The sequence below is a fragment of the Vipera berus genome (assembly GCF_964194415.1).
Source record: "Vipera berus genome assembly, chromosome: 1".
Classification (NCBI taxonomy): domain Eukaryota; kingdom Metazoa; phylum Chordata; class Lepidosauria; order Squamata; family Viperidae; genus Vipera; species Vipera berus.
In genome coordinates this window covers 249,745,916-249,763,091 of record NC_138202.1, presented here as the reverse complement: position 1 = coordinate 249,763,091, position 17,176 = coordinate 249,745,916, and the positions used below count along the sequence as shown (strand labels likewise).

The 17,176-nt window shown below is 39.5% G+C and overlaps 1 protein-coding gene across 1 annotated transcript in view; it reads left to right on the top strand.

The window, feature by feature from the left end:
* The window catches only part of ASCC3 (activating signal cointegrator 1 complex subunit 3), a 231,550-nt gene that overhangs the window by 40,132 nt on the left and 174,242 nt on the right, over window positions 1-17,176 (top strand). The window contains exons 9-10 of the mRNA XM_081312640.1: window positions 4,695-4,895; window positions 5,354-5,494. Coding sequence (XP_081168766.1) covers window positions 4,695-4,895; window positions 5,354-5,494 — 342 coding nt within the window. The remainder of the gene's footprint in view (window positions 1-4,694; window positions 4,896-5,353; window positions 5,495-17,176) is intronic.

The window sequence follows — 17,176 nt, the reverse complement described above, 5'->3', positions numbered from 1 at the left end:
TGCTTGTTTGTGAGACTCAGTTGCTGGCATGCTGCAGCCCAGTACTGGTCCACGGACTGGTGGTTGGGGACCTCTGATCTATATCAAGGAAAAGGAACTTGCAACTATCCAGATTTTCCAAAAGTATAGCAGCATCTCCCACTATTGAGCATGCTGGCTGGGTTTATTGAGAATGATAGTTTGGCCACATTTGGAAAGCCTCAAGTTTCCTACTCTGCTGTAGAGGTTTAAATTAGCACACTGAAATGTGTCTAGATACATGGGAAACTCTTCTAGGATTGGAGAAAATAGCTGAATGTACTAGATTGGGTGATAAAACAAGAATATTGAAATAACATCTTGCTACTACATTTTCTTGGAGACCAAAGTGTTATGACCTCTCTGTAAGATATATCTTGCATATTACTCTTACTGTGAATTATTTTCCCCGATTGCCTCTGTCTCATAAAATTATACTTTATTTACAGCAACACAGTTTAATTTTTTAATTTTGCATTCAATAGGCAGATAAAAAAGAGGAAGTATAACACCACAAAAAGCACTTTAAAATTAAAGATTGTAAGGCGTGGGAGGAATGCTGCTGTTTCAGTGTCTGTCTAAAAATCAGACTTTTGGCCTTACATGTGCTTAGATCAAATGGAGAAATATATTTAAGTTCAGCTGGCTACAACGTTTCTATCTTAATGGAATATGCACCTGTCTTTGAGATGTAGTAGTGACCTGCCTTCCCCTTTCCTTGGATGAGCTCCAGTTGTGCAGTGATCTGGTCCCCACTAGAGTTGAGAAGCACTTTGAGCTGTCTGTCTTTCTTTCAGAAAAGACAGTGTGATAGCAACATGCTCACTTCTGTCACAGATGCTATTATGGTATTTTCCTTTCTTCCCTTTTTATTGAGAATGTGATCTGAGACATTACAGCACTTGTCCCCTATGTGTTTTTCTTCGAAGGAGTAGAATGAAGTTTGTCCTACAACTGAAGTAAATGAAGGGCAGGAGAAAGGCAAGCTGGTGTAACTTCTCAGAAAGGAGGTGGATAGATTTTAACTAGGTTTAAAGCTAACTCAATATGCTTTTGCTTTCTGTTTTTATGTTTGTGTTTCAGTTTGTCATTTCTGTTGTCTTATGCCCCAGGTTTTCCATACGCAGTTGTTGCTAGTAATTGTGCCATAGAGAAAAGATTGAAATACACCACTGTTTTTGCAACACAAGCAGCAGGGCTGTTTCATTTAGCCTAACAGAGCCTGACATGTTGGCTGTATTCATATGATTAGCTGGAGGGTGGTTAATTAGCTTTTTCCAAGCCTTGTCATGATCTAGAAATCTAACTGTTCACTAGTCAAGATTTCTTTTTGTCATTATGTTGTTGGATGGATGCTAGAATCAAATAAAGCAAGTAGTCATGTTCTCTTGGGTATCAATTAGGTCACAGGTCGGCAACCTGTGGCTCCGGAGCCGCATGCGGCTCTTTGAGCCGTCTCTTGCGGCTCCCAGCCGCCCGGTGCGCGCGCACCTCTTCCAACGGGCAGTGGTGCGCGCGCACCTCTCCAAATGGAGAGTGGCACCGCCCGTTTGGAGAGGTGCACGCGCACCTCCCCGAATGGGCGGAGGTGCGCGCGCACCTCCCCAAACCTTTGGAGAGGTGTGCGCGTACCTCTGCGCGAATGGGCAGCGGTGCCGCTCTTTCAGGAAGCTGCCGCGGCCCGTCTGTGAAGCTGCCGAAAGCGGCAGCTTAGCAGACGGGCCGCGGCAGCTTCCTCAAAGAGCGGCGCCCCTGCCCATTCCGAGAGGTGCGCGCGCACCTCTCCGAACGACCGGAGTTGCGCACGCACCTCCCCAAACCTTTGGGGAGGTGCGCGCGTACCTCCGCGCGAACGGGCAGCGGTGCCGCTCTTTGAGGAAGCTGCCGCTTTCGGCAGCTTCCTCAAAGAGCGGCGCCGCTGCCCCTTCGCACGGAGGTACGCGCGCACCTCCGGTCGTTCGGAGAGGTGTGCGCGCACCTCTCGGAATGGGCAGGGGCGCCTCTCTTTTTGAGGAAGCTGCCACGGCCCGTCTGCGAAGCTGCCGAAAGCGGCAGCTTCGAAGACGGGCCGCGGCAGCTTCCTCAAAGAGCGGCACCGCTGCCCATTCGCGCGGAGGTACGCGCGCACCTCCGGTCATTCGGAGAGGTGCGCGCGCACCTCTCGGAATGGGCAGGGGCGCCGCTCTTTGAGGAAGCTGCCACGGGCCCGTCTGCAAAGCTGCCGAAAGCGGCAGCTTTGCAGACGGGCCGTCGCCGTCGGGCAACCGGGAACCGGTTCCATCTCATTTTTTAAAAAATGGCAGCCGCGTGCGTCCGCGCATGCGCAAAAAACCTTTTTGCGCATGCGCGTGCATGGACACACACACGCGGCTCCCTCTTTTTTTAATTTGTGATGGAACCGGTTCCCAGTGGCTCTTTTTCTTTTTTAGGTTGCCGACCCCTGAATTAGGTAGTATTAATATCTCTCAAAGTAGATTTAACTGCAAGACTTATTAGGCCAATGGTTATCCAGTGATTTAATAGGTTATTAAATTAATTTAAATATACAAAAACCATAAGTCCAGTATAGTGCATTGAACTAGCATTTGATTTCAGTATAGCTGATGCATACTCAAATTCTTTTTCAGATACAGAATTCAGACATAGGGCTATTCCATCTAGCTAATTTGGTTTTTTAAGTTTATCTTTTTGTTCTTGGTTTCCATTATTTTTTTCTTTAAGGATTTTTTGTATAATTATGGTTTTATTTAGTATATTACATGGTTTTGTTATTATTTTATATTTTTAAAAAATAAACTTAAAATGATTTCATACTGTACAGACATTGTTAGCTGTTGGATATTTTTGTTTGCCTTTTTAATTGCACATAATGTATGAGAAATATACAACCGCATTTCTTTTTTCATGTAAGATGGAATAAGTCGAGAGATATATGATATATACGTAAACCAGAAGATACATGATAGGGATTTTGAATTATGGTCTCCTAGGCCCTGTGACATTTAATTACTGCATTTCACTGGCTACCCAAAGTTAAACTCCAGACAGGGTTTCATACTGACAGATGGTACTTCTGAAATAAGCTTTTGGGCACTGCTTTTTAATAAGGCAATTTGAAATATGTCTATTTTCCATTGTTCAATTTCTTTTTCTTCTCATGCAAGAAATACAAAAATTCAGAGGCCAGGTGCTAGTTTCTGCAATTTGCAAACGTGATGATGAAAAATGTTAAAAGCTTTATATATATATAAAAAAGTAAATGATGTGCAGTGGGTATATGAGTGGCCATTGGCTTATGACCATTTGTTCAGCAACTGTTCGAACTTACAAAGACACTGAACAAAGGGACTTACAACCTGTACCCAGAGTTATAGCCGTTGCGGCACCCCCAGTGTTACGTGATAAAAATTCAGACGATTGGTAGGCTTTTGACCACAGTGGCATTGCCACTCCCCTCCCCCACCATCTGCATATCTCGCCTCTCCAATCTAGGCCACCTAGCATAGCAGTTCTCTGTCTCAGCACTGGGGCTGTGCCTGAAGTAAAGGCACAGGGCCTTTAGCAGTCTCAGCCAATTACCACTTCCCTCAGGCCTCAACATCAGCCCTAGCACCACCACTGCCATTGAGAAATGCTACTTTGTGCTATTCTCCAAGGCCCAATTTCTCCTGTTACCAAGCATTTCCTAGGATCTGCCACACGCCATTCACTTTCAGGTATTTTTCTTCTGCTGCTGAGAGAGCTGCACAGCCTCTTTGAAATAATGCATGGTCACACCAGACTGTCAAAGCTGCCTTACGCCGTTCCACAATTCTCACGCCGTTCCACAATTCTCACACAATTTGGAGAATGAGGCTTCCGAAGCACACTGAGAATGGTTCTTTGCTTGGGACTCCATCTGCTTAACAACCTGCAAGATTGTTGAACGACCACAACTGGGAGTGCCAGGATTGTGGTTATTGAGTAAAGCAAGCCTGTGATGTCGCACTTAATGTCTGTTTCACTCAACAACTGATATTCCAATCCTACACACACACACACACACACACACACACACACACACACACACACACACAGAATCTAGAGTCATTTCAGAATGTATCCAATGAATTAAACTTTCAGGGGGCCCAGGAGGGAAAAGGGATCAAAATCCTTGCTCTGTCTATCATTTAGTAGACACTGAGCACAAATTGGGGTTTGCTCCAGTATTTTGTGTTTGTTCCACAAATGCTGACAGAGGAGTAAAGTATAATGTTTGTGTGCATGTGTGTGTATACACATATAATAAAAACAGCAGGTAATAGCAACTGAATTGAATATGAAGAGCAAAAAGCTTTAAGAGAAATTAGATAATTGTTAGGCATTTAATGTAAATGAGCATGATGGCATAGAAATGAATTAAGAAAGTAAAATAGAAGAGATGAATGGGACCTATGAAATCTTCCAACAAGAAAAGCTGAAGAAATATTTTGAAATGTCAGATTGAATTGAAAGTTCCCATGCCTCACAATAAAAAATAAATGTTCGATGCTTGGTCAATAAATGATAATCAATTTTGTTATTCAGAGATATTTGCTACTATTTTGTTATGGTATTTTTGCCCAGCAGTAACTATTTTATTCATTGTTTAATTGGAATGCTTTTTTTTTCTTTCTCTTTCTGAATTTTCCTCATAGATTGGACAACTTGCTTTCAAAAGCATGAAACGATTAAACCGAATCCAATCCATTGTTTTTGAAACTGCCTACAACACAAATGAGAATATGCTAATATGCGCACCTACCGGGGCAGGAAAAACTAACATTGCCATGTTAACAGTTTTGCATGAAATCCGTCAGCATGTTCAGCAAGGCGTTATCAAAAAGGATGAATTTAAGGTAGGAATTCAGTGAAGTAGTTTGATAACTTGTTAGACAGAACTTCATGTAAGATTGTCATGTTTATATGAATCTTAAGAAATTTTCAAAGACCTCTCGTTTTCTCCAATACGTACAGCTACAAAGCTTGTTGATTTAGTTGATTGCCGGTTCGCAATTCCTCTTTTGGTTCTGGAAATGTTGCTGCCTGTGTGAAAAGGGTTGAAAATATATTTAACTTGGGTGCAGAAGAAATGTTCAAAATGATAGGCCTTTATAAACAAAATACATTGTTTTGCTTAAAGAGAGCTGAGCATTTATTCTGAATATAACCAAAATCCACAGACTGCTGTTAATTTTCTTGCTGTTTATGAGGTCAGTATTATCTTTTACATAAATTATGATTGGTATCAGTTGATGTGAATATTCAGGGTTGAACATTTTGCTCATTTATCAATCTAGTCTCTTTTTCATTGCAGATAATTTATGTTGCTCCCATGAAGGCATTGGCAGCTGAAATGACGAATTACTTCAGCAAACGTCTGGAACCATTGGGCATCATGGTGAAAGAGCTGACAGGCGACATGCAGTTGTCAAAAAGTGAAATTCTCCGAACTCAGGTACCTATTTACTTTCTAGAGCACTCTGACACTTTATAAAGAATAACTGTTGATCCCGTTGTGTCTCATTACTACCCTACATGAGATGAGAACACACACATCATTCCCTGCCTAAGCAGTACAAGGAATGATTGGTGGTGCTAAGCAAACTGTCACCCAACAAAACTTTCTCCATCATTTATTATCTGGAATCAGTGGCATATGCTTGGTGTTCCAAAATGCTGTCCAGTGACAGACAGAGCTGGAGTTTGATAGGCTTTAAAAAAGAAGGTGGAAAAATCGTCTCGATGCTGCATATCATGTGGTAATGACATTCAAAATTTCATATTAAGAACTGCTTTGTTGGATGAGGGCCAGCCCATAATAAGTGAGAGTCAACCCCATCTTCCTAGAAATATATGGATATAATCATCTGGCTACCATTCAGTTCTCCTTGCTCAGCTTTCTGTAGCTACTACATACAAGGATGGGTATTCCTAGCATTCTCAGGAAGCACCACTGCTAAATTGGGTGGGAATTTTGGAAGTTTCCATCTCAAATTTCTGATGACAGCAGGTTGGGGAAGGTTGTTATAGTTAATTCTGTGTTGTGACTCAGGGCCAGCCTGTGGGTCCGACAGCCGGCTCCGATGTATCGGATGACTCAGATGAGGGGGAGGAGGGAAACGAACCGGCTGATGATGGTTTGGAGGCTTTGCAGAGCCCTCAGCCGGGGACCTCTTCTCAGCTGCGTGAGCCCGAGAGTGCGGAGGAAGATGACCCACAGCTGGCCCTGTTCAAGGACGCCCGACGCAGGAGGCAGTCGAGCAGGAACAAACAAAGAAAGGCTGCGGGACTCCTCGGGAGGAGGCACAGGGAGACCACGCCCTGAGCTCTCTATAAAAGGAGTGTTTGGGGAGGGGCTGGTTGCTGAAAGCAACTTTTCCGCTTGAGAAGACAAGCTCTAGTGTTTTTGTTAACTGCGTAATAAATCTTGGCAGATGCCTTTTAGCCTTGGACGCTCTCCAGTCTCTTCTTTCTGAATAGGGGTTTGCCTTATTACAAGGCCAGAAGAGGGCTGGTTCAGAACATTCTGGTTTTCTCTGCTTTTTACAAATCCTTTTTGGAATGAGCTTCCCATTCTTCTGTTGACGAGGTAGAGAATTCAGGGAGTTCATTATATGTTAGTTAAAGAAGCATGCTTCCTTTTTCTCTATTTTGAGGTACTGATAATCCATTTCAAGGGAGGATTCTGAGGATTCTGACTTTAAAAAGGTAGTTTCTTTGCACTGTTTAAAATGATATGCAGTGCTATTATCTGTTCCTTCAGCTGCTTTAAAAAAAACAGAAGTCTTATAGGTTTCTTTCTGAAAAGAAGATGTTTCGTAAATTTCAGTATCTAGCATACTCAGAGAAGAGGAATCTAGCAACTAATTTGTGCTTTAGGATTTCCGTTTTTGTTTTTGTTCTTGTTTTAAGACTTTATTCTGAGTTGAAAAGTTACATGTTGTCACTAGCATTTCCTAATAAGACTTCCTTGTCCTAGGCAGTGTTGGAACTTCAAACCAACTCGTAAGTCAAGGACTACTTATACATATATACACACATGCACACATACATACACCTGAAGTTCTTTATAGGGATATAACAAAACAATGATTTCATGAATTAATACATAATATTAAGCCATCACGTATTTTATCTGTGGTTTGAACATACTACATTAGTTAATTAAACTAAGCTATAAACCATGGTTTATAAACCATAGTGTGTCCATATATTATGTAGATTCTACTGTGCTATTTAAATAGTTCTGAAGGTAAATATATGTGTCCTGGATAAGGTTGGAGGATCCAATCTAAGTTGGTCACCAGGACTAAAGTTTATTCTTCTAAGCTTTGGGGCTTGTGTTGGAGCCCATCCTCAGGGTACTTCTCTTTTTCCAGAATGTGTGAACAGCCCAGTGAACACATTCTGGAGAGAGAGAAGCTACCTGAGGATGACCTCCGGCACAAGCTTAGAAGAATAAACCTTTGTCCCGGTGACCGACTTAAGATTGGATTCCTTAATTATTTCTGTTCTTAATTTTTAGTCCAAAGGTATTTTTATCATATGAAGGACTTAATCTGCTTAAACAAGTAATCTGTAAAAAGAAAAGTGCCTCATTGTGGATGTGGCTATTTAGCTACGTAGTGGATGCCTGCTATTTAAAACAAATGAATCAGCTTGTTCTCCATTGGAATTCTTTGTGCAAAGAAAAATCCTGAGAAACTGACTGTTTATCCCATATATGCTTGATAGGTAGATTAGCACTTAGAAAATCAGATCATAGAAGATTTTTGTAAACAACTGGTAATTGTAACATCAAATTTAAGCACACAATTTGTGGTTAGTGCATTTAATTAGATGGCTGTTGATGTGTTTTATTTTGATACAATATTCAAATGCTGAGTGAGAATCCTTAAGTAATCCCTTAAAAAGAGTCATCAGCTCAGTTCCTACATATTAACTGGTTTACTATTGTATAAAAATACATCCTGATTTTAGTGAAGTAGAAGATTCTTTGCTTAGTGGTGCTTTTCGCGGATGGAGGAAATAGCTCAGAGTAGAATATCATCTCAAAGTTTGGGTGATCGATTGCTCTTGCAGTGACAGTGAAGAGTAAGCAGTAAAACAGGCCATCTAAAAGCTGAGTAGAGCTGAGGCTGGCAAATGATACTGGCAACTTTTGCATTGTGCGGATGAGGATCTTGATGGCTTTCACCATCTGATGGATTTCAAAAACTTGAGCTATGAAGGTTTTATACCTCAGTTGCAATTGAACATAATACATAGATTTTTTTAAAAAAAATGTTAGTGTCTTAAAAATAAGAAATGCAGTTATATGGTTCCAGAAGTGCCTGAAAGAAAGACTGGTATCAGTACTGCCATTCTGAACAGTTGAAGATGCAAAATATTCTAAGGCAATATAGGCAGTCCTCGGTTAACAACCACTTGTTTGGCAACCATTTGAAGTTACAGTGATGCTGAGAGAATGGTGGTTTCAACCAGTCCTTGAAGTCCTGGCCATCCCAGCACCCCGCAATCATGTGATTGCTATCTGGGCACTTGGCAGCAGACTCACAATAGTTGCAGCATCCCACAGTCACATGATCATAATTTGCAACCTTCCCTGCCAGTTTCCGACAAGCAAAGTCAATGGGGAAGCTGGCGGGGAAGGTGGCAAGTTGCTTGAGTAAGTCTCCCCACCTGTGCTCTCCCCCCCTAACTCCTCTGTGCTCATGCCACACCTTGCTAGCCACCTCCTCACCCTCAAGACCCTCCCTGACCCTCTGTGTGCTCAAGCTGCACCTCCCTGCCACTTGCGCACCTTCCCCACCTGGCAGCAGCCAATCCAAGCCCCCCAATACTTGTGCCAGGCTTCCCCACCACTCATGCAACCTCTCTAAGCTTCACTGCACTCAAGCCATTGAAAATGAAGATCAGCAGTTAGTAGCACTGAAGCAGCTGTAGTCCCCAGGTTTCACTCCCTTGTGAGTCATGGGCCCTGGGTTTGGTCACATTCTGTAAGTTAGCCCATTTTTCTTTATTCTATTTATATCCCGCCCTTCTCCGAAGACTCAGGGCGGCTTACAAGCTTAGCAGTAGCCTTCATTCTATGTATATGCCTGCTTATTAGGGCTTTCACACACACCCCAAGCGGCATTATTACAAAGTCAGCTTAATTGCCCCCAACAATCTGGGTCCTCAGATTTGAGGTGCCTTAGTTTCAAAAATCATTTATTTTATTTATTTATTATTTATTATTTGGATTTATATACCGCCCCTCTCCCGAAGGACTCGGGGCGGTGTACAGGGCAATTAAAACACTATATACAACACATAATATACAAAAATTAAAATAAATTAAACCAAGTAGCCCTAAACAATAAAACACGTTCTAAAATTTAAAATTTAAAATCTAAAACCCCAGTCCCTCAGTCCAGGCCGGCAAGTTCAAATAGCCAAGTCTTCAGGTTGCAGCGAAAAGAGCGAAGGTCGGGAGCCATCCGGAGCTCAACAGGAAGCTGGTTCCAGAGGGCAGGCACGCCCACAGAGATTGCTCTCCCCCTGGGGGCCGCCAGTCGACATTCCCTGACCGACGGCACCCTGAGGAGGCCTTTCTGTGGGAGCGCACAGGACGATGGGAAGTTAACGCCGGCAAAAGGTACTCCCGTAAATTGCCCAGTGATGCATAATTTTGCCCAGTTGAAGGTGATGAAAAGTGTGTGTGTGTGTGAGAGAGAGAGGGGGGGGGATGCACTGCAAGTAATGTATTTGTTTTCATTTAATGCATTTTTCATATTGGGGTTCTTTTTTTATGCTTTCAGTTTTGTTTACTTTCCTTTTTTGTGTATGTTGTGGGAAGGATCAGAATGAAATTGTTGTCTGTTGGTGATCTGATCTGGTTCATAACTGACAATTGAATTATTATTTAAACACTTGGACATTTCAATAAAAGAGAATACATGTAGGTCAGGGTTGCATTCTGGAGTCCTTGGTGCTCTCTGTTGTTTGCTTGCAGATGTTTCAGTGCCATAAATAACATCATCATGACTTGGACATTTATTATGACAAGCAATTGGTGAACACTGCTAAATCTCTTAAAAATATAACGAGCACCATTGTTTCTAGACTTTCCGTCTGTTCAGCATGTGTGACAATTGCTTCCTGAACAATTACCTTATTCTCAAGAGGGGGCTTATATTTTGGGTTCTTTTGTTTCTTATAAATAATTAAGGAAGTAGTAGCTTTCTAGTTACTTCACTGCTAATGTTCCATTTCTTCTCCTTATTTCTGCTCCTTCTCCACCAGAAGGTTTCTTTAATGCTCGAAAAGATAGCCATGTTTATGTCCTCCGTGCTCACCTCTGTCTAACGCGGTGTTTCTCAAATATGGCAATTTCAAGATGTGGAAACTGGAGAATTCTGGGAGTTGAAGTCCACATATTTTAAAGTTGCCAAGTTTGAAAAACGCTGGCCTTTTTAGTGCACGCATTGTCCTCATGTCTTTTCTACCTAGTTCCAGGTATCGGTGTGCTTTTCATATAATTGCTAAGCCAGCAGTTATGCCATACGGCAGGGGTGTCAAACTGCCGGCCCGCGGGCTGGATGCATCATCCGCAAGCCACACCCACCCCATTGCTGGCAATGGCGAAAAGGCTCCGATACGTTGCGCGACGTCACATGACGTCGTGAGTTTGACATGTCTGCCACAGGGTCCCTAAATAATGTGTGCATCATATTGTGGCAGTTGTTTCCACTGCTTTTTCTCATAGTGAGGGAGGGTAGTATCATATTCTGGTTTGCTAGTGTTGGTTTGTTTTTTTTATTGCTAACCAAAATTTAAACCTGCTAGGTAAACATTTAGAGATGGACAGGAGCAGCTAGAAGTTTGTCACGATGGGATCAGCAGTTTCTGATGAGCAAGGTGGTAACTAATGCTATTCCTGACATTAGTTAGAAGAGTACCCTGTTAAAAGTGATACATTTGACAAAGTGCTTGTATTTTTTTCCATAATAAATAACTGGGAAAAGGATTAATGCTGAATGCTTTGCGCCCAATCAGAATATGTTCTTTTGATCAACACTTTGGCAAGGATGTGGAACAATAAATAAGATTTATTCCTTTACTTTGCAGAGAAATCTAACATTTCTAAGTGGCACAGCTAAACTGAGAGTCATTTTTTTTTTTTTCACAATGACTGAAGAGACACAATATTTAAAACAAGATCTTTTTGTCCCTTAAACAAACTACAAATGGAAGTACAATAACGTACCCATTTTTCTTAAAAATATTAGTGGGAATGTTCCCAAAGGCTCATAAGTGTGTTCAGAGCTGAACAAGGGGTTGAATCTGAAGCTCTCTTTAGTGAGTTTAGCATTGTTTGGAGGAATGAAATTTCCTTTAGATTAAAGTCTTATCTCACACTGAGTTATCCATTGCGGATTTTCTTTCAAAATGACCTATGTGCCCTAAACAAACTGTAACCTCCTACTTCATTGTAAATGTAGTTGGTCTTAGAGAGCAGAACTCCTTCTTGATAAATTTGGAACCTTTCCACTCTAAATTAACTGTTAGTAAAGAACTTTGAGATTCTTTCATTTCTCCAGCATGATAGATGGAGAATCCACGAATGGGTTAACTCTGTCTTCCTGCCCAGTTAGACTAAGTCTGTCAAATTTGCCATGCCTCTCCTGGGCCAGGATACCTTCCTGTCACGACTTAGTCTGTGCCCAGAATAGACGTGATAATTTTGGCTCCCAGTTTGCAGACTGAATTCATTGAGCAGGTTGTATGGTTCTTTACATCCGTTCATGAATTCTCCATTTCCCTCTCTGCGCTGGGCTATAGGAGCATAGGGAAAAATAATTGTGGTTTGGATCCATCACTGATCTCAATCAGTTGAATGGGACTATGTCCTGCTTATCATGAGCTGTAAGTTTTCATAGACTGGTCCAACAGTGTCACCTGTTGGTAAACAGTATATCTTCTTCTTCCCTTGCAGGTGTTAATTCAAAAGATTGTGAACTGAATTTTGTTGTATACAGCAGTCATTGTTGCATGAAATAAATATGAATAAATATTATACTCTCCTATCAAAATAGATTTCTTTTCTGCCTTCTTTCATTACAATAGGCACTAGGATTTTAGAGTGATTTTTATTTCAAAATTGTACGATTTATACATATTGCTCCATAAATTTGTTAAACTTGATGAGATTTTTAATGTCAGGCAATAATTTCTGTAAGATTACAAAAATATCCAAGGATTTCATCTTCCCATTGATTATGTGCCATCTTTTAGCAACCACATAGATTTTCTTAATGATAGTCTGTCCTTGACCTGGCTTTTCAAGTGCCTTCATCGCCCTTGTAACTAAAGCCTTCTTTGACTTTCTTAATCGTTCAGTGTGCATCAGCAATAATGTTTTGTGTTTCTTGGCCTTTTCTAAAATCTCCTTAAACATTTGACGTCTCTCTTTCATATAGGGCTCTGAGCTGTGTTGGATGATCCTGAGCATTATTTTGCTAGCCTGCGAAATTAAGAATATTGTATAATGCTCTATTAATTCTCCTTTTTTGGTGTTTGGAAGTAGATTGAAGTGTTTCAATCTATTGGTCACTGTCTCCAAATTTACTGGCATAGCTTGTTTAGAACCTTCACTGATTCTTCTTCTATTACTTGTCTTATTTCAATGGGTAGTCTCTTAGTTCCTGTAATCTTCCAACTTGGCAATGATCTAACTTGCTCGTCTAATACTAAAGATTCTTGTAAGAAATATCTTCTAAGATACTTTGGATGTTGACTGTATAGTATTTCGGTATATTCTTTCCATCCTTATTTGCTCTCCTTTGAATTGGTTACTGTCCGTACACTGGTTGTCCATACCAATTTGAGGTTGGAACTTTGTTCTGAATTCGGAAATCTTTTGAAAGACTTTCATTGTTTTTCTTGAATGAGTGGTGACAACCACTTATTCAGCAGCCATTCAAAATTATGGCAGCACTGAACAAGGGGGACTTAGGGCCTGTCCTAAGAATTCTGGCTGTCTCAGCATCCCCGTAGTAACTTGATCAAGGTTTGAATGCTCAGTTTTATTGTGTGACTTATGTTGATAGAGCTGTGGTTCTATTTGCAATTCTAAAATGTTGGCAGATAGGTATACCAGAATTGCCAAATAATATTACTAGACCTTAAAGGCATTAAAGTATAAAATAATATAACATGAAGGTTTATTAACTTGTCTTTACGTAATGTCTCTATAAAACTGAATGTTAATATGCAGGAATCGTCTGTATTTTTAATTCACTTATAGAAAATATATATACAGTTAGACTTTTGTATAATAAATGTATCTTTTAATTACAGTATGTAAAACTAGAAGACTTTTAGCTGTGCACTCTGTGCAAATAGGATTTTAATAATGTACTTCTCATAAAACAAACAAGATTCTCCTTAAAAGAAATATTTCATTACCTCTATTAATAACTAGGACATTGTGGAATCCCAAGAGTTAGTTATTGATTTTCTTTTTTCTTCAAGATTTAAGCCTTGTCATAAATTCTTTTTGTTGAGAGAAACCCATACTTCTGTAAAATTGCTATATAATTCTTCTGCATTTTCCCTCTAGATACCTAAAAGCACTATAAACATTAAGCAATAATAAAGCACTCTTTATAGTTAATGCAAATGATACATTAAACTAGATTCTTTTCTTAGACTATAATTTAAAGGTATTCTGAAGTCCAATTATCTTTGATTTGCCTGTAACAAAAAATTCAGAGAAACAGCCATGCTTTTTAAATGAGTATTTCTCAGTAGACAAATGGATCTGAGTGGAAAGAGCAGGAAAATTGAGAAGTGAGATGCAAGTGAATTATGCCTGTTTGCCGATGATTTTTTAAAAACTCCTCTAAGAAAAATCTGTTCGTAAAATGGGAAGCAGCAGGACATTTACCTAAAGTAATAAGAAAAAGTAATAAAAAAAACCCATTGGACCCATGTTATTCAGAAGTGGATCTTTCTACCATGCAGATATTTGAAGCTAAACTAAGACCTCCAAATGAATTGTCCATAATAAATGGAATATATTTCATCCCACCTATCACTGGAATATCCAGGGCTAGGAAGAAGACAAATGGAAAAGGAGGAGGGACCTGGCAGGATCATTGGATCCTGCTCCAATTATTTCCACTCCACATGCCACTTCTGCCTTGTTCGGTTTTCTATTTATTCCCTGAACAAATATTGATATCATAGTACAAAATGATTTCATAGAAATAAGAGAACGGGATATTTTTGCATGCATTGTATGTTTGTATTATGTATGCATGTATGTATGTGTATATATGTATATGCATATATATGTGTGTGTGTCTGTGTGTGCATGAAAAAAAGCTTGAATATTTTTAAAGAAACAAGTCCGGCAGTAAAAGCACACATTCTCATACATACATACACACTCCTATAGAAAATTGAAACTTTTTCACCTTGTTCCTGCTCTCCCTTCCTGCCAATTTCAAAATGCAGTAGTATCTTAATATTTAAAAAATGTAAGATCGTGGATTAATTCCAATATTCCAAATTATAGTTTACATATGGCAACTTTTCACATTTTGTTTAGCTTCTCTCAGTAATAACTTTCTGATTAATGTGGGTAATAAAAGAAGGAAGAAAAAGAAAAACACTCACAGGTTCATTGCTGTTTGCTATGAGATACAATAAATGGAACATTGTCGCACCTGATTAAGTAGCTAATTAGCATCAATCAACTCTGGCTATAGAATAGCAGAGGTTAGTATAACCATGATTACTGAGGCAAAAAGAGCAAATGGGAAAGGGGAGGATGATAATGATAGGTTAATAATATGGAACTCGTCTATTTAAAAAAAAATTCGATCATAATTTATATTTGCAGACTGCAAAGTCTACAGACTGTAATCATAATTTTTGTAAGATGAATTTCACAAACCATAAATGTTTTTCTTCTTTTACCTCAAAATCTTACATGCTTTAACGGGCATGGTGCTGTTTACGAATAAGGCAGGTATTTTGATGTTGTTCCTTTTAAATAATAAGTACACTACATCATGAGCATTCATACTTCCATGTATCTCGGCTTTCCTAAACTTTGTTCAGCTTCATTTTTTCCTGCAATTATTTCACTAAATCACTGGTATACAGTATTCATATAATAATTTTTATTTTAAAAGAAAAGCCAGTAAACCAGGCTTTAACCGTTAAAAAATAACTTAAAGAGTTCATTTGTTTTTCTTTTATACTTTTTGTAAACAGAAGCAGTAAAACTGGTGACTGTTGAGGACTCAGTAACTTCTTCAAAATGTATGTGCTTGTCAAAGCTCTTCTGGTTCTAGGGACGTTGGTGGAATTGAGAAGCAGGGACACACTCTCCAAAAATTAGCAGAACAGGGCCAAAATGAAATACAGTTTAATTAAATTACAGTTACTCTTATATATGATTAAAACTATTAATCATTCTTTGTTATTAATATTTTACTGCAGTAAATCCTATGTATATTTTTCAAACACTGAATATTTAAATATTAACTTAAATATGTATGCCAGATGGATTTAGAATGAGAACCTAATTTTCTCATTTATTTAAATGAGAAATAAAAATAATTTTTCATTTACATTTTGTTTCTGCCCAGCTCCCAAGACTCTAGGCAATTTACAATGAGATAGTTAAAAAAAAGAATCCAAATATAATAAAATGATATTAATAAGCAAGCTCCGACAAAACTAAAACAGCAACCCATTTACCATAAAAACAAGTAATCTAAATTAAAAAAACAATTACCAAATGCCCATTGAAACAACATCACCTTTTACAACTCAACTATCAAGGGTGCCTAGTGTACCTCCAAGGGCAAGGCGCTTTGCAGTGTGGGGACAATTACAGCCATGGATCAATAGCTCTATCTATCTATCTATCTATCTATCTATCTATCTATCTATCTATCTATCTATCTATCATTTATCACAACACGGTCTTGACAGTTTCGAAGATATGAAAAAAATTAAACATTCATGGTATAATTCAGGAATATATATATATGGATTGCTGACAAAGAATTAAAGGGAGACTGATATAGCTATTTCAAGCTTCACCCATATTTGGGTCGACGAGGTGCTCAAAACACTCAAGATATATAGATATATAGATATATAATACCAAACCTAGTAAATCATCCTTAATCACAAGGATAAAAAGAAAGGCAGAAAAAAGGGAGAAAAATAGAAGATGGTACAGTGATGAGCTCAACAGAAATGTTCTCCCAAAGAGCTTAGTTTTGAACATCCATTACCAGGGAGGGGCCTCGTCTGATCTCCCTTAGTTGACTATTCCAAAGCACCAATACCATAGAAAAGCATCACCTTCTAGCTCGGGCTCCTTTCACTTCCTAGAAGTGCAGGACTATCAGCATTTCTCTTTAGATGATCTAGTGGCTTCAGCCAATTAAGGTTTGACCAGCCAGCCTGAGGGTATCAAAATATCAGCCATGAAAGGCTTTATAGGTCAAAGCTAGCCCTTTAAATTATATCCGGAAACCAACTGCTCACAACTACAGTATGCTCAGTATTGGAGCTACATGTTCTCAATATTAGAAACCAATTAACACAGGAGCCAATGTATTCTGGACCACCTGTAGTTTCGGAGTAACCTTTAAAGGCAGTCCCATGTAGAGCATTGCAGAGACTGAGTGGTAACGACAACATTATCATAGCTAGGTAAGGCTGCAGTTAGTGCACCAAGTGAAGGTGGGGAAAGACCTTTTAGCCATGGCTTCCATTCGTTGCTTAAGGAAGTTTGTTCCAGAAGGGCCCCTAGTTACAAACTGGCTCCTTCGCAGGAAGTGCAAGCCTATTCAGAGATCATGCTGGTGTCAATAGAGAATTATAATGAACAAACAAAGAATTCCAACTTACTTAGATTTAATTCCAGTCTATTCTTTTCCATTCAGACTCTTAGAGCCTCATACGGCTAGAATGTAACATTGACAGCTTTTCCCTTACAGCCTAGGGTGGTGATGTAAAGTGTGACATGGTCAGCATCCTGATGGTATCAGATCACAAAGAGCTGAATAACCTTTCCCAGAAGCTTCATGTAAATGTTAAGGAGTAGACAAGAGGAGACTGA